This window comes from Phoxinus phoxinus (genome assembly GCF_949152265.1).
Source record: "Phoxinus phoxinus genome assembly, chromosome: 18".
In the NCBI taxonomy this organism is placed as follows: domain Eukaryota; kingdom Metazoa; phylum Chordata; class Actinopteri; order Cypriniformes; family Leuciscidae; genus Phoxinus; species Phoxinus phoxinus.
Genome location: NC_136893.1, coordinates 2,167,534 through 2,185,968, shown reverse-complemented (window position 1 = coordinate 2,185,968; position 18,435 = coordinate 2,167,534). Strand labels below are relative to the sequence as shown.

Here is an 18,435-nt window from a genome sequence, read left to right as displayed (position 1 = left end):
GGTTTAGGGGTGTGTGTGAGTGAGATGGTGGGGTTAGTGTAAGGGGAGAGAATATACAGTTTGTACAGTATAAAAAAACATTAGGTCTATGGAGAGTCCTCACAAAGATAGCGTGTGTGTGTGTGTGTGTGTGTGTGTGTGTGTGTGTGTGTGTGTGTGTGTGTGTGTGTGTGTGTGTGTGTGTGTGTGTGTGATTGAGTGAATTCGATCTCTTCCTCTGGTCGTGTATGTGGCACTGATCTCCAGTGGTGAGCGAGTCACAGAGAGACAGGAGAGATTCGATAAAGTCCTGAACTCAGTCCTGATGAAGCGCCGGCTCTGAGCTCCAGTGTCATGGCCGAGCTGGAGGACGCCTCTGGATCCGGCTGGTGCCTGAACTGTGGGAACCGATCGGACTGGGACGAATGGGAAGACTGGGAAGACCTGTCTCTCTTCGACGACACCGTGCTCGTGGTGGTGACGGCGCTGTGTGTCCCGCTGCTGCTGCTCGGCCTTCTGGGAAACGCCCTGACGATCCTGGTGGTGTGGCGACGCCCACAGATGCGGAGCACCACGTACCTGTACCTGAGCAGCATGGCCCTCTCGGACGTGCTCATCCTGCTGCTGATGCCGCTCGACCTCTACAAGGTACTCCCGTGTTCACGTGCGACTTTAACGGTCCTGTTCTTCGTGATCCCATTTGTTTAACCTTAGCTAGTGTGTGATGTTGCTGCTAGAGCATAGATAACACCTGTAAAATTATAAAGCTCAAAGTTCAATGCCAAGCGAGATATTTGATTTAACAGAAGTCTCCTTTCAAAGCCGACAGCGAACGGCCGGTTCGGACTACATCCTCTACTTCCTGCTTTAATGACGTCACTAGAACCGTTTTTAGACTAAGCTCCGCCCACAGGAATACACACAAAAGGGGGCGGGGTCTTGTTGCGCTCCTACAGAGAAGAGGAAGAGTTGCGTTTGTAGAGTGTGTGTGTCGCCATGTCGTCGAGACGCTGTTATTTTCATCACGGAGTCAAATCACCGTACAACAACACTGAGCGCATGCATCTCCACGTTACGGTAAGAGGCGTGACCTTTCCGGGCAACGTGCGCTAAGCTGTCCAATCAGAACACAGGAACCGCTGGCACAATCACAACTCGTTACGTATTTCTGAAGGAGAGACTTCATAGAACAAGGAAGTCATCAGCCCGTTTTTAGGACAGTGGTATACACATTTCGTGAAAAATACTGTTTTTTTACACGCGAAACATGAACACATGTTATATTGCACACTGTACACACAATCAAAGCTTCAAACACACAGGAAAAACGGGACCTTTAAAGGGTTAGTTCTCCCAAAATTAAAATCATGTCAGTAATTATTACTCTCCCTCATGTTGTTCATTTTCAACTACGACTTGATTGAACTCTTGATGTTCTTCTGTGTGTTCCTCTGAGTGAGTTCCCGTAGTGTAACAGCGCAGCGCTTCTGGTGTACGTCAGAACGGAGGCTCACTATTGGCCAGCATCACACACATGACCAGCGTCGGACAATAGTGAGCCTCGGTTCTGACGTACACCCCAGAAGCGCTGCGCTGTTACACTACGGGAACTCACTCAGAAGAACTTCAACAGTTTTTTTTTTGTGTGTGTGTGTATTCTCGTCGCTTGATAAACTTAACTTGAAATTCTAGGGTTGGTGATGACAGTGTTGGGAAAAGTTACTTTTAAAAGTAATGCATTACAATATTGCATTACTCCCTTAAAAAGTAACTAATTGCATTACTTAGTTACTTTTTTAGAAAAGTATTGCGTTACGTTACGTTTTTCCCACCTGGGCTGGGCTTGTTTTTTTTATAACACAAAAGTTATATTTTTGGGCAAATGTAAAGACCCTTTCACAGCAAAAGTGAAATAATAATCCTCAGACTGACGGAGATGTGTACAGAGGAAAGCACACAAGCAAACCTTTCTATCTATCTATCGTCATTTCTGCTTATTAAACTGCATCATCGAAGGTCAGAAGCAAGTACATTGGTCAATAAAGTGAGATTAAATGCATAAGAATTATGTTTTATTTAACATATTTAGTTATTGGAGGTTTGCATAGTATTCTGATTCTGCATTTCACTGATGTTATTCATTTTGAGGAATATTGAATGTTTTTGTGTGCAAGTGAGATGAGTAAATGCTCACATTTAGTCTAGAACTACAATAAACATCATGTTCACACACACACACACTCACACACACGCCTCTGCACTTCGATTTGTCTCAACATGAGGACAGGAGAGCTGTCAGTCAATAAATGAGAAAACAAAGTAGCTTGCGTTACTTATTTGAAAAAGTAACTCAGATATTTTGTTGTAAATTATAACAGTAATGCGTTACTTTACTAGTTATTGAAAAAGTAATCTGATTACATAACTCAAGTTACTTGTAATGAATTTCCCCCAACACTGCTCATAGATATACATAATAAAGGTTAGATGTCTTACGGAGTCTCTAACGGCATCACCGGCGGCCATCTTGTCACAGGCAAGCGTTCTGGCGGGCTCTGTGGTTCCTGATGTACGGCGAGTGATCTGCATGAACACAAATCCTCTTATCTCGCTGAAATCTTGACGGATTTACAAACGGTTTGGTTTCTTACAAACGTTATTACCGTGGCTATAATTCTGGATGCGTGTACATGTTGAAATATATAATATTATAATTATTCATAAGTATGCAGTGTCATAACTACATCTCTGACGTTTATAACAAACCAACCCGTTTGAAAATCGGTAGAAAATTGAGCAAGTTATGGTTATTTAAAAAGTACATGCACCATTAAAACACGATGTTACGAGTGAGCGAGCTGACTGTGGCAAGATGGCCGCCAGATGCGGATGTCGACCTCCATTGGCCAGCAGCGCGGACGAGACATCTAGCCTTTATTATGTATATCTATGATGTCGCTCGTGTAGTTCCTTCCAGCCGTTTGTTGTAGTCCTTAAAAAGTGATTTCTTTAAAAGCAAAAATCTCCCTTTGCTCTGAACTTTGAGCGGTGTAACTTTGCAGATGTTGTTTATGATCAAACACAACATTACACGCTAACTACAGTTAGAAAAGTGAACTCACACCACCGCTCTAACGCATGTTGTTCTCCGCGTTTGCAGCTGTGGCGGTTCCGTCCGTGGCTCCTGGGCGACGCCGTGTGCAAGCTCTCGGTGTTTGTGGGCGAGTGTTGCACCTTCTCCTCCATCCTCCACATGACGGCTCTGGGGGCGGAGCGATACCTAGCCGTGTGTTTCCCTCTCCGCGCGCGCATGCTAGTCACCCGGGGGCGCGTGCGCGTGCTGATCGCGGGGCTGTGGGCCGTGGCCTCGCTCACTGCTGGCCCCGCGCTGGCGCTGGTCGGGGTGGAGCGGCTCGAGGGCGGAGCCAGTGAGTGTCGATGCACACAGTTCGCTCAGACCTCGGGGCTCCTCAAAGCCATGCTGTGGCTCTCCAACCTGTACTTCATCTGCCCGCTCGCGGTCCTGTCGCTCCTGTACGGCCTGATCGCCCGCCGCCTGCACCTGCGCGCTCACCTGCACCGGGACAAGACACACCGCCAGACCCTGCGGATGATGGGTGAGCACAGGGGATCATGGGGAATTCAATTTGACGTTAGATCCTTAAAAAAATCGTACATATTGTAGCTTTAACGGTGCATGTCAGTATAAGAGCATTTGGATGTGGCGCTACATGAGGACGAGTAAATCTACAGATGTTAATTTTTATCTGAACTTCTGAATGTGTTGTGCCGTTTCTTCGCAGTGGTGATCGTGCTGGTGTTCATCTCGTGTTGGCTGCCGTTCCACGTGAGCCGCACGCTGTTCTCCGTGTCGGACTCCAGCGTTAGCCTGTATTACATCAGTCAGTATTTTAATCTGGTGTCTTTAGTGCTGTTCTACGTCAGTGCTGCTGTGAATCCTCTGCTGTATAACATCATGTCCGCGCGCTACCGTGCTAATGTCCTCGCCATGCTGCGGCTAACGGTGGGCCCCACGGACGAGCTGCGCCACAGGGCCCGCAACTCCCCGCTCACCGCCTCTCACTCCAGCACACACTTCTGACCCGTGTGTGTGTGTGTTAGGCTGCACACTAACTCTACACGGAGGCTCAGTACCACCACAGTAACACAAGAGCGCACTGTGACTGTTCAATGGGCCGTGCATTTGTTTACTTTCTTAACTTTGCATTTGTTCACTTTCTTACCTTTACATTTGTTTACTTTCTTACCTTTACATTTGTTTACTTTCTTATCTTTACATTTGTTTACTTTCTTATCTTTGCATTTGTTTACACTTTTTGCATTCAAGTACTTTTGCATTCGTTTACTTTCTTACCTTTACATTTGTTTACTTTCTTACCTTTACATTTGTTTACTTTCTTATTTTTGCATTTGTTTACTTATCTTTACATTTGTTTACTTTCTTACCTTTACATTTGTTTACTTTCTTACCTTTGCATTCGTTTACTTTCTTACATCATTTACATTTGTTTACTTTCTTACCTTTACATTTGTTCACTTTCTTACCTTTACATTTGTTCACTTTCTTACCTTTACATTTGTTTACTTTCTTACCTTTACATTTGTTTACTTTCTTACCTTTACATTTGTTCACTTTCTTATCTTTACATTTGTTTACTTTCTTATCTTTGCATTTGTTTACTTTCTTACCTTTACATTTGTTTACTTTCTTACCTTTGCATTTGTTTACACTTTTTGCATTCAAGTACTTTTGCATTCGTTTACTTTCTTACCTTTACATTTGTTTACTTTCTTACCTTTACATTTGTTTACTTTCTTACCTTTACATTTGTTTACTTTCTTACCTTTACATTTGTTTACTTTCTTACCTTTACATTTGTTTACTTTCTTACCTTTACATTTGTTCACTTTCTTACCTTTACATTTGTTTACTTTCTTACCTTTACATTTGTTTACTTTCTTACCTTTACATTTGTTTACTTTCTTATCTTTACATTTGTTTACTTTCTTATCTTTGCATTTGTTTACACTTTTTGCATTCAAGTACTTTTGCATTCGTTTACTTTCTTACCTTTACATTTGTTTACTTTCTTACCTTTGCATTTGTTTACTTTCTTACCTTTACATTTGTTTACTTTCTTATTTTTGCATTTGTTTACTTTCTTACCTTTGCATTCGTTTACTTTCTTACATCATTTACATTTGTTTACTTTCTTACCTTTGCATTCGTTTACTTTCTTACCTTTGCATTTGTTTACATTTACTTGTGTTTGAGTACTTTGGTACTTTTACTTTTTGCATTTGTTTATTGCATGCAGATGGACACACTCTGCTGAACAACAAAATATCTACAAATGGACAGAGCCTTTTAGCAACACTATATTTAATGCGTTTTAAATTGTATGTATTGTGCTTGATTGGGGCTTATTTGATGGATGTTGAATAAAAAGCAGTTCTTTGTGACACTGTGACGTGATTTTTTTTTAAAGCAATAGTGTATGAGGAATGGAGGTTATGTGTTTTCCAAATGCATGTTATGATCGATAATTTACATCCCCGTCTGGCCGGCTTTTATGAAAAGGATCTGCAAATATCTGGTAGCTACATATCTGGTAAGTTATTTATGATTTCTAAGCTTTTCTGTAGTTTATGTTCCCCGTAATATCCCAGATAGCACACGCACGTCGCGCAGACATCTGTGTGACGTCGTCGTTTTCATCTGGAAGTTATATTATATGGCGCTCGCTTTGTGTCATTCCTTTCCTAACCAAGCTTAAAGACGTGTTAACGTGCGTGTGATATGCGTGTGGAGAACGTCTGCCCGTCTGCACGTCTGCCCGTCTGCCCGTCTGCACGTCTGAACGCAATACTTAACATGCCTTTGGTTAATATAAAAATAGCGCACGTATTTTTATGCAGCTACTTGTATGATGGACTTTTCTTATTTGAGACACTGTTCAAACAGTGTGGGCTAGTAGAATTTCCAACAGAGAAAATCACATTAATAGCTATTTAACATAGGTCTTAGCCTATATCTTTATCCTCGAACAATATTAAGAAAATACTATTTAGGTTTGTATACATAAAAAAATCAACGAATGTCAACAGTAAAAAGATTTGAATGTATTTTACAATATAAATTATGCACGATCATGCATGGGAATAAGATATAATAAAAAGTAACAATAATAATAAAAAGCTCTATGAGTGGATGCATTAGGCTACTTAACTATTTCTATGTTATAAAAAATCGCTCTATGAACTTCTAGCAAGCTCATTTAAACCGAGTTATAAATGCCGAAATGAAAGGAGGCTAAATAAATATGAAACTACCAAATATAAATATAAAATCGCCAGTAGATGGCGCCAAGACCCTGCTCTATTGAGATGACTGATTAATGTTCAACCTATTCATTTTAACATATATTCAAATAAAAAACAGTTATATTAATGTGTAATATTACTTCACAATATTACTGTTTATTTGTTTTAAAAAACACAGGCTTGGACACAACTACTCCTTTTAGACAATGATTTCCTAATTATTATTTTTTTTAAGCTAAAAACTGCTCATTACACAGAAACATTCAAACAAATATTTACAAATTTGTGTTTTACTTGTAATTTTTCCTCAACTTTGTGTCTCAGTTGGCAATTAATTTTCATTACATTTAAATATATATATTTCTGTTCCCCAGAAGTGAAACATTATGTGAATTTAAAGTGGCTGCGTTATAAATAGATATATGGGTATGCATTTCACTAATGAAGGGGAATGTAACGCATTAAATCATCCAGGTCTCTGAAACAGCTCAGAGGAGCATCTCATGAAGCTTCATTGCAAGCATATATTGACCGAGCACAACTCAGTGTTACACATTTAGATAATGGAAGAACAACACGGACACACACAGGGTCAACAGCCGGGAAGAAGAGGAAGAAGAAGAGGAAGAGGAGGAGTAAGGATGAGTGGATGAAGGGTACGGAGGCAAAGCAGTGGAAGAGGTCAAGATTGTGGACATGTTTATAATGAAATAAGGGCCACTATTGCAGACCATGTTCTCAATCATGACCTTACAATGACTGAGGTGGTCAGCGGTGCAGCGGGATGTTGGGAGAACAGTGTCTTCAGTCATTCAAACGTTTGTAAACAGAACTGGGGTGTAATCAGACACTATTTTCTGCTGTATACTTACTCTATTACAGTTCTCCACTTGCATTTTACATTATACAGTAAATATGCTTTATAGAGACAATGTAACACACACACATATACAGAGTGTGTGTGTACAGGGATGTAGTGGAGGCTAAACGCACGTAAACGCCGTTTGCGCACCTCCCAAAATTCGGAAATAGTGTTTATCCACCTCTAAAGTGCGTTTATCCACCACTAAAGTGCGTTTATCCACCTCTAAAGTGCGTTTATCCACCACTAAAGTGCGTTTATCCACCTCTAAAGTGCGTTTATCCACCTCTAAAGTGCGTTTATCCACCTCTAAAGTGCGTTTATCCACCACTAAAGTGCGTTTATCCACCTCTAAAGTGCGTTTATCCACCTCTAAAGTGCGTTTATCCACCTCTAAAGTGCGTTTATCCACCTCTAAAGTGCGATAATCCACCTCTAAAGTGCGTTTATCCACCTCTAAAGTGCGATAATCCACCTCTTAAGTGTTTATCCACCTCTAAAGTGCGTTTATCCACCTCTAAAGTGTGTTTATCCACCTCCAAAGTGCGTTTATCCACCTCTAAAGTGCGTTTATCCACCTCTAAAGTGCGTTTATCCACCTCTAAAGTGCGATAATCCACCTCTAAAGTGCGTTTATCCACCACTAAAGTGCGTTTATCCACCTCTAAAGTGCGTTTATCCACCTCTAAAGTGCGTTTATCCACCTCTAAAGTGCGTTTATCCACCTCTAAAGTGTGTTTATCCACCTCCAAAGTGCGTTTATCCACCTCTAAAGTGCGTTTATCCACCTCTAAAGTGCGTTTATCCACCTCTAAAGTGCGTTTATCCACCTCTAAAGTGCGTTTATCCACCTCTAAAGTGCGATAATCCACCTCTAAAGTGCGTTTATCCACCACTAAAGTGCGTTTATCCACCTCTAAAGTGCGTTTATCCACCTCTAAAGTGCGTTTATCCACCTCTAAAGTGCGTTTATCCACCACTAAAGTGCGTTTATCCACCTCTAAAGTGCGTTTATCCACCTCTAAAGTGCGATAATCCACCTCTTAAGTGTTTATCCACCTCTAAAGTGCGTTTATCCACCTCTAAAGTGTGTTTATCCACCTCCAAAGTGCGTTTATCCACCTCTAAAGTGCGTTTATCCACCTCTAAAGTGCGTTTATCCACCTCTAAAGTGCGATAATCCACCTCTTAAGTGTTTATCCACCTCTAAAGTGCGTTTATCCACCTCTAAAGTGCGTTTATCCACCTCTAAAGTGCGATAATCCACCTCTTAAGTGTTTATCCACCTCTAAAGTGCGTTTATCCACCTCTAAAGAGCGTTTATCCACCACTAAAGTGCGTTTATCCACCTCTAAAGTGCGTTTATCCACCTCTAAAGTGCGTTTATCCACCTCTAAAGTGCGATAATCCACCTCTAAAGTGTTTATCCACCTCTATGCGTTTATCCACCACTAAAGTGCGTTTATCCACCTCTAAAGTGCGTTTATCCACCTCTAAAGTGCGTTTATCCACCTCTAAAGTGCGTTTATCCACCTCTAAATTGCGTTTTTCAGCCAATTCGAAAAAGGAATATTTCGGTTTTTGCGCATTTACAGTCACCTGACTTGGAAGACGCGGTGTGTTATTATAACATTTATTAGGCATTACATATTTAGAGACGCTTTTACCAAAAAAAGGAACAAAGCAATTCGTCAAATGTCATTCATAATATGGGTCAGACTATAATAATACAGGACTAAGATTATCACAAATAAACACAAGATTTTGACGCATATCCAAGGGTTTGTGTGGAGCGAAGTGTGAGCGCGCACTGCATGGCACGGAGCCGCGGACGCGAACACTTGCATTTTCCTATCAACAGTGGAAACAACTGAAAATAGCCTACTCTTATCATTTCTGGTCATACAGAAAATAATAATACATTATTCGTAACTACTTTTATTTGTGTAAACTCACAATAACAAGAAAGCGTTGTGCTTTTGTCAAATAATATAAAACAATCAGGCGCGCTTTCATGATCTCCGTGAACTGGAGCGCGAGAACTGAAACTAAATATAGCCTATGTAGCTAAAGCTTGAAATGTCCACTTTAAAACGAACACATTCGATTCGAATCGAAAGCTAATACCTTCTGATTATGTAATGCGTATGAAAGGAGCATTTCTCTCCAAAGGCGCATCCGCTTAACAGCGGAGATAGAGATTTTAGCCGACACTGATTTAGAAAACAATAGTTTATTAATAAACAATTAAAATGCCTCGTTATTTTTTCAGACACATTTATTATCATTAGCCTATCACCTTTCTGTAGGCTGTGGTTCAGAGACATAGGCCTGTATATGGCTCTTCTCATTCAGCACTGCGTGCGGGAAAAATATAATTTCCAGGTTCTAATTTTGTCCTAGAAAAAAAGTAAAAATCCATATTAATTTGTGAATATTTTAAATGTTTAATAAAGGGGCAATAAGTCATAAACAAAAATTCGTCTATGTATTTTTTTGCGCAGCATTTGGTGTAGCCTATAGTTCAAATTTAGTTGTTTAACTTTGCGCTTTAAAAATACAAGCGTTTTCGTTTTGCACAAGTGCATTGCATTGGAAGCCCTGGATATAAGCCTCCCTCTCTATCTCTCTTAAATATTTTTGTTCTCTCTGTTTTGCCATTTAATAAACTTTATACATTTTAATTGAATAGTGATTGTGTGACCTATGATGAGGGAACAACCAGTGATACCCTCCATAATGATAGCCTAGCGATGTCATCAGGATATATACTGTATGTATATGAATGTATATGTATTGTGATTTAAAGAATATAAATCGTAGCCATAGTTTAAATCTGAAAATACTGAACACTTTATTATTGACAACATGACGAAGCATTTTGACTATCTTGTTTGTGAACAATGACACAAGGACTATTCATTCTGATGGCACTAGTATGTTCATTCACATAAATACTGACTTTTGAGAGATGAACTAGGGATTTTGAGCAGGATACAGGCTTACTTCCATTGTGTGGAGCTGCTAGTATGATTTTTTTTTTTTAATGGATTTACTGGTTTAAAAATCTTAAGGATGATTCAAAAATGTACCAAAGTGACTGAGAAAAACTGCAAAAGTACATTTAGGGGAATAAGTTCACAGTTAATATCAATTTCAGGCTAAAACCAATGCAGAGCCTTGCTCCAAGTCAATGAACATTTGTAAACTAATACATTATTAGATCGTATAGCAGACGGGCAGACGTGCAGACGTGCAGACGGGCAGACGTGCAGACGTTCTCCACACGTTAACTTCTAACGTACCGCCGCCATGACGTCTGTATAGATCAACAGGTACACGTTATTGACGTGTCTACGTGACGTGATTTTTCCGTGTACGTCTCCATATAAAACCAATGGAGACGTACACGCACGTATTCACGTGTGTTATCTGTCGTGCTTGTCAGTCTCGTCGGCGAATGACACATTTGGAGCGCCATAATATTAGGGCGTGTGCTCATATGCTTTACGTCGCCGAGACGTCCTTGCCAGCTGTTAGAACGACGTCTAGGCTATGTAAATAAGAAGTAAATAATTTAGAACGTCGGCAATCCGCTCTTTTAAAGATGTTCATACATCTCCAAGACATCTGATTTATGTAGCCCAGACATCGTTTAAATAAATAATTCCTTCCATTAAAAAAAAATAATTCCCATAAAACGCAGCCGCAACACTTTTCACGCTGTAGGCTACGAGAACAAACGCAACTTCAGCAGGCCTGGCGTGTACCACGTTAAACACTGCAAACAAAACAATGTTTCCTAGCAACGGCAAACCGCGCTAAAATCTAATGAGAAAACATCGCACTTACAATCTGCTGTCCTCTTCTGTTGCTCGACTGCTTCTTCTAAAAAGTACTTGCAAACACGGTAAATACGTGTTTTTTACGAGTTTTTTTTACGACTGACGAGTTGTGAGGAAAAATCCGCTTGAGGTATGTATAAAACAAATATATTTTTAATACTAATTGCGTGACGTTTGTGATCGGTTATATGTTTAAAATTACGTTATGTTGATTGGGTTAGATATATCATATATGATGATAATCACCTGTTAGTTATAGCAAGTTGTTTTGTGCAAGTGAAGTAACCATGCACGCTTTCCTGAACGAATAAAACACGCATTTGCTGTCGTTTTTAGAAATACATTTATTAGGCTACTAATATAGGCAACATATTTACAATTAATCATATTCATTACCACTTTTAATTAATTATAAAAGGCCACATTAAAGGTGGGGTATGTGATTTGCAAAACGGCTGGCAGATTTTGAAAATACACAACTCAAATGGTCCTACCTTCTTTCCTTTGACTCCACCCATTCAAAGAACATGGACATGGATGGGGGAGGGGGGGATGGTATGACCGATTGATTGACGCACTTACTGTCCAATGATTATAGGTGGTCTTGGAAATGATTGGCTGGAGTTTTTCGAGTCCTGCCCGTTCCACAGATGACTAAATTGCTTAATTTTTATTTCAGTGCTTCTAACTCAGTGGCTGTAAGTGGGTTAGGAATAGGATTTTAAGTGATTTTGAAAAAATGGCCAAAAAAGAGAATTACATACCCCACCTTTATTAACAGAACGCCATATTAACAAGGCTATTCAAAAAAACAATACATTCTAATACACAAATATGAACAACATAAATTACACTCTCCCCGGGGCCAAGCGTAGGAAATCTTTGATGTATTTCTCTTTACATCCTGTTTTCGGTCGAAGTCCAAAGTAGTCGATTGTCGAGGTTCACGCGCATAGGTTTAGTTACCTATGATCACGCGCGTGAACTCGACAATCGACTACTTTGGACTTCGACCGAAAACAGGATGTAAACACAGGTATTTGCGCTGGCTGAAATATAATTTTTATTCATATCTTTCACATCTACTGCAGTCAGATTCACTCGTGTTCACTCTGAAGGAATCACTCAACATGGCTGGGCACTTGTAATGACACATTAAGGATGTTAAGAGGCTCAAAGCAGGTTTAAAACTTGCCCCATTGAAGTCAACAGGGTGCCAATTTTAAAAAGAGGATAACACTGTGTAGGCAACACCGATTTTTGTCGTTGTTCTCTGTAATGACAGCACTCCAAATGTACAAAAAAATTTGCTCAATGCTAAAATTGACCGGAGTTCTCCTTTAAAGGGGTCATGACATGAGAAACCAAATTTGCCTTGATCTTTTAGTATATAAGAGGTTTCATAGCTTAAGACGTCCTCCCGATTATAAACGAATCATTTATTTAATCAAGCTCTAAATACAGCTCGTTCTGGATCCATGGTAAGAAGTGACGTCACGGTACGAAGTGACGTACCAGCGTTTGCATATAGACCGCCTCCAGGCACAAGACAACTACGCTCACTTCGTATCGACGTCGCGCCTGCGCGCTGTGCGCGCCTCACAAGTGTTCAGTCGACGGACAGCGAGTGGGTCTGTGTACAGGGAAATTACGATGCCGCAGATGTGCTGTTCCTGGCTGTGGACAAACAACATCTTTGAATACGCTGCGAAAGATCCAGACGTCAGGGAAAAATGGATGCACTTTATTTTTTGCGGACGTCTCAGTCACGGCAGTGTTAGTTTAAGCGTTTGTTCTATACATTTGAAGGATGACTGTTTTGAGAACAAATCCCAAAATGATGCTGGCTTTGCCAGAAAACTGTTGCTCAAAGATAAGTCCGTGCCGACTATTCTGGGCTCAACAACGACGACGCAAACTGTAAGTAATGTATTTAAAACTTTAAACTACTTTTTAAATACGCTGATCTGCAAATGTTCTGGCTGGGGGCGTTAATAATTGATGCATAGGCACTGACGTTAGCCAATCATAACAGTGGGCGTTAACACTGAACTCTTAAAGGGAAAACACCCCCAAAACAGACTGTGTGAATCAGAGGATGAGAAACAGGGTGGGAAAAGGTCGTAAATCACTACATTTTAAAAGTTTTTTGTAAAAAAAACTATAGTAATACTATATTTGCACCTAAGGGAACATAATAATAAAATTAAAAAAACCATGTCATGACCCGTTTAAGACACACATTTAATCTTTCTTGATTGGTTACGGTCACTTGTTTTAGCATAATTTGGCGTGAATTTGTCTGTTCAAGTGTGAATATTTAAATTGTCAAGGCTTCAACTTTCATTACGTTTCTTTCATATTTGTTCATGTTCATGCATTGTTATAATTCATAAAAATATTACCAGGTGACACGTTTCATATATTCGCCAACGCTGATTTTTTACGATAATTTTAGGCCCTGCGTGTCTGCCTGTAATCTGTCAAGAAATAAAATATTCTGAAAACAAGACTGTGAATCTGTGTGTGTCCGAGTGTGAACTGGGGGGGAAAAACACACAAATGAAACTTGATTTTGAAGAATTTAATGAAATGTTACGAAACAGTAAAACAGTCTGAACAAATAAATGTCAGAATGAATTTACAGTAGAAATCAATTCAAACATGTCCATAAATCTATATTCATAAATAAACAGCATCAGCAGTACTAAAGGCCTGTGAGTGGAAATATTAACAAAACAAACAGAAACTCATGCAAACATAAACACCAGCGAGCAAAAAAACATGCTGAAAAAATCTCATAGCGTTAATATAACCGTGCATGTCAGCAATCAGTACAGAGAATAATAAATTAAACATTTTATCAGGCAGAAGCAAATATATTCATTCTTAAATATATTTTCACCAGTTCTTTATATTGTACAATATTTACAGAATAATGCATAAAAGTCTGAATCAAAGACGGAGAACCAACCAGTTCTTCAATGACGCAGGTCTGTCGCAGTTCATGTAGTTAAAAACACCTCAAGGCACATTCAAAAATATCCATAAAATTGAACCGTGACATTTTAATCGTGTCGAACGACGCCTAGTGCGTTTGTATCGGGTTGTAACGTGTTTCACGCACACAATACGGGTCTGAGATCACGCATCCAATCAGAACCGGGAGTTCTCAGACATGAAAACGGGGTTTGAAAAAAATGCGTCAAAATAAAAGTCCTACGAAAGTCAATGTTTGTCTGCGTTACCTCAGATAATAATTCAGACGGATAAACGGCACGTTCTTATGGAAGTTTGTTTCCACAATGGAATAAAAAATAAAAAGTTACTTGAGAGTTTTTATCTCGCAATTCAGACTTTATAACTAGCTATTTTCTTCCTCAGAATTGTGAGGTAAAAAAATCGCAATTACCTTCTTTTTTTTTTAAACCTTCCTGGAACATCCCATAATAGCGCTTGAATCTTGTGAATGTTGCCAGATTAACAACGAAGGTCAGTAAGTGTTTTTTCTTCTTCTCGGGTTTCATTATTTACAATTTTTGCTTGGTTTTACACATTGAGTTTTGAAGAAAAAAATTTGTGACAGCTGAAATTTCTTTTATTTTCTGTACTTATATTATATTTAATGAACATAAACATGTTTTAATCCGGTGGACTAGAATCAGGCACCTTCAGTGATCGTATTTCTCGCGTTGTGAACATTCGCGCGATCGTCACTAGGCCACGTTACGTTTCCGCCCTGTGTTACCATGACAACTACGATTTAAGACTTTGGATATCGCCATGAACTCGGCGTCGTTTTTTTCTTTCTGTGGTTCTCTGTTCTGAGGCGCAACATCGAGTGTTTATAAAATACATCTCCAAGAGATCAATAAATAAGTTCATATCCAACACAATCAACTCTGTGTTTATGAGCATATATATGAGCGTATATACGGTTCACATTTATATAGAGATCCATTAATACATAAAAACATTCCATAGATTCAGTAAAGCTGAACGTGAAATTTAGTGTTGCAGCAACGACTGGAAAGAAGCAACCGAAGAAAAACGGTCTGTCCTACGACTATGGAAGCTTGTTTACCGCCATGGAATAAGAAAAAAAAAAAGTACTTGCGAATAATATTTATTTATATTTATTACACTTATATATATATTAATTTTCTGAATTTTACAACTCGCAATTTTGAGTTGATATCTCACAACTTGACTTTTTTCGTCTAATTCCGAGTGTATATCTTTCAATTCTGAGAAGTAAACTCGCAATTGCAAGAAAAAAGTCTTATGAGATTTTTTTTTAAAGTTGCGATTACCTTTTTTTAAACTTTTTATTCCGTGATGAAAACAAGCTTCCATATTCTACTGCTAATAATGCAGCTCAAACTTTCCATCTTTTCTCTCTGAATCAATCAAATCCTGTAGTAGTTTTGACAAGAGTGTGTGAGGCGAGTGACGGCAGGAGTGTATCTGAGCAAACGACTGTAAACACGACTGAAAGAGTGTGTGTGTGTGTGTGTGGTCAGGTGGTCAGTCCTCTGTGCTCCAGCTCTTTACTCTGCTTCAGTTCTTTAATCCTGCAAACACACAATTTCATTAAACAACATCATTCTCATGTTTCTCATGATCTAAACAGCAGAGAAGAGAAACGGAGGAAGCCTGCGTGTCTTTCCTCAAACACATCTGGACGTGTCCTCAATTATTTACACTAAAAATGTTGTTCAGATCAGATGTTAAATGTAATTTATTCAAGGTCTGAATCCCTGAATATTTGCCCTGTGATGTTTTCACCACAGAAATACGTTTTTTTCTTTGTTTAGCAGTAAAAAAAGGATTTAATTTGTGCTGTCAAATCGATTAATCAGATTCGTATCTAACATAAAAAGTTTGTATGTGTATATATATATATTTATTATTTATATGACTCTATTGAACTCTTGATGTTCTTCTGTGTGTTCCTCTACGGGAACTCACTCAGAGGAACACACACAGAAGAACATCAAGAGTTCAATAAAGTCTTTATTTTTGTTTGTTTTTTCCGCACAAAAAGTATTCTCGTCGCTTGATAAACTTTTTTATAAAAAAAAAAACTTTTGCTGATAGTTTACTCACCCCGATGTCATCAAGATGTCCATGTCTTTCTTTCTTCAGTGGAAAAGAAATAAAGGTTTTTGATGAACACATTTCTCCATATAATGGACGTCAATGGGCCCCAAACGGGTCAAGGTCCAGATGACAGTGTCAGCGCCGCTTCAACGGGCTTTAAACGACACCAGACGATGAATACGGGTCTTATCTAGCGAAACCATCGTCATTTCACAAATAAATAAAAAAGTTTAAGTTTTATAAGCACAAGCGCTCGCCTTGCTCTGTTCTGTGATGCGCGTTCGTGACGTCACGTAATACGCAGTTACGCTGTAAAGGTCACGCTTCTGTGAAAAGTAAAACATTTCTATCCTGACGAAAATGTTCTTTTAGGCTTTTTAATATTACAACCCCAGGATACGCAAACGAGATGGCCATTTTAACCGATAAACTGACACAAAGACATTTGAATATGTGTGTATGGTCCTCCTTCCGCACATCTGTAAACACTGACTCGTCAAGCGAGACCTTTTCAACGTAATTGCGTATTAATGAAGTCACGAAATGAGGATGGTTTCGCTAGATAAGACCCGTATTCATCGTCTGGTGTCGTTTAAAGCCCGTTGAAGCGGCGCTGACACTGTCATCTGGACCTTGACCCGTTTGGGGCCCATTGACGTCCATTATATGGAGAAATGTGTTCATCAAAAACCTTCATTTCTTTTCCACTGAAGAAAGAAAGACATGGACATCTTGGATGACAAATTATCAGCAAAAGTTTTTTTATAAGTGAACTAATCCTTTCAGGTTGAGCCGCTGTCGTCACTCGGACTATTGTAAACATTGTCTTTACTAACTTTCTGGGCCGGCAAGTTTCAATCACAACAGAAGCCTATGGAGGAGTGAGACAGCGCTCAGATTTAATCACTAATATCTTCATTTGTGTTCTGGAGATGAAGGAGAGTCTGACGGGAACAACATGAGGGAGAGGAATTACTGACAGAGTTTTTGGGTGAATAACCCTCTAAGTTCACATAAGCAGGGATGAAAGACAGACAGAAGTGTACCTGTGTCTGCAGCGTCTGAGGAAACGCATGATCTTCCGCGCGGCCTGATCCTGTTTCTTGGTCAGGAACGAGCCTCTGACACACAGAACGAGAGTTTGAGCGCCACACAATCACTCATGAGTCGTGTAATGATCAGTAGTGTCGTGAGGGGTGTAACGATACACGTATTGAAGCGTTCGGTACGAGGCTTTCGGTTCGGCACAAACCCAACGATCGTGATCAAGCGACTCTAGCCGCGTTTCCATTACCCTTCAAATTGCGCAAATTGAAATTGAAAATACGCCCGATGGAAACATGTCAATTTCATAAAAACTCTCATTTATCGCAAAAAAGTTTTTACTCTCGCATGAGGAGGTTTTTCAGGCAATTTGAAAAATAAATATTCCGCAAAGCTGAAATGGAAACTGTTTTTGCGCAAGTCGCCCGACGTAGATGACGCGGTGTGTTCGGACAGAATACGAGACAGAGTTGTTTATTAAACTCATAAAAGACAAAAGAATTACAGGAATACTGTATATGGCTTGTGCCACGGCTGGGATATACATAAACCTACCAACATTCGTCACCATGATTTTTGGTATGACCTATCGCGAGAGGAAAAAATGACGTTCGCAGTCACAATTTCGCAAAAGTTTTTTGTCGACATTTAGAAAAAAAATCATAATCAAAATCAAAAAAAGTAAAAACATCGCTGCGAGATCTCGTGAGAAGCATTCACATTTCTTCATTATTAACTGAAGATCTCTATTAGATCAAACAGCGCTGACGTGGAAACCAGGAGAATCATTGAGCCATGAAGTACACTGCAAAAAAAACAGATTTTCTTACTTAGTATTTTTATCTTGATTCCAGTCCAAATATCTAAAAAAAAAAAAAATCAAGATGCATTTACTAGATGAGTAAAATTACATAAGATATTAAGTCCTTTTTTCTGGGGAAACAAATAAAAAAATTAAGTGAGTTTTTGCTTAAAACAAGCTAAATAATCTGCTAATGGGGTCAGAAAAATAAAGTTGTTTCCGTTTGAATTAAGATTATTTTACTCCATTGGCAGAAAATGTAGCTTGTTTTAAGCAAAAACTCACTTGATTTTAGTAGATTTTACTCATCTAGTAAATACATCTTGATTTATGAATTTTTAGATATTTGGACTGGAAACAAGACAAAAATACTGAGTAAGAAAAGTGTACTGACGTCTCTCCGCGGTTAAAACAACATTCCTTCTGATGTTCATTCATGTTTATTTGATGCTATA

General features: G+C 39.2%; 2 protein-coding genes across 4 annotated transcripts in view; one reads left to right on the top strand and one right to left on the bottom strand.

Annotated features, from left to right (window-relative positions):
- On the top strand, positions 1-5,462 carry LOC306986084 (growth hormone secretagogue receptor type 1). Its single transcript, XM_079588966.1, has 3 exons — positions 1-627; positions 3,140-3,596; positions 3,783-5,462. The coding sequence occupies exons 1-3, from the start codon at positions 334-336 to the stop codon at positions 4,079-4,081; spliced, it is 1,050 nt and encodes a 349-aa protein (XP_079445092.1). The 5' UTR covers positions 1-333; the 3' UTR covers positions 4,082-5,462.
- Positions 5,463-13,601: 8,139 nt separating this feature from the next.
- The window catches only part of camta2 (calmodulin binding transcription activator 2), a 43,490-nt gene continuing 38,656 nt past the window's right edge, over positions 13,602-18,435 (bottom strand). For 2 of the 3 annotated variants that reach the window (XM_079589559.1, XM_079589560.1), the window contains exons 22-23: positions 17,181-17,255; positions 13,609-15,605 (exon numbers count right to left, since the gene is read on the bottom strand). In XM_079589559.1, coding sequence (XP_079445685.1) covers positions 15,551-15,605; positions 17,181-17,255 — 130 coding nt within the window. In that variant the 3' untranslated portion in view covers positions 13,609-15,550. Of the gene's footprint in view, positions 15,606-17,180; positions 17,256-18,435 lie in introns of all 3 variants that reach the window. The other variant, XM_079589561.1, reaches the window with a different exon arrangement.

What these genes read in the sequence shown, in the direction of transcription:
- LOC306986084 (XM_079588966.1), top strand. Translation starts at nt 334, where the DNA reads ATGGCCGAGCTGGAGGACGCCTCTGGATCCGGCTGGTGCCTGAACTGT. An exon ending in TGCCGCTCGACCTCTACAAG is followed by an intron (nt 628 to 3,139) that starts GTACTCCCGTGT and finishes CCGCGTTTGCAG; the next exon opens with CTGTGGCGGTTCCGTCCGTG. An exon ending in CCAGACCCTGCGGATGATGG is followed by an intron (nt 3,597 to 3,782) that starts GTGAGCACAGGG and finishes GTTTCTTCGCAG; the next exon opens with TGGTGATCGTGCTGGTGTTC.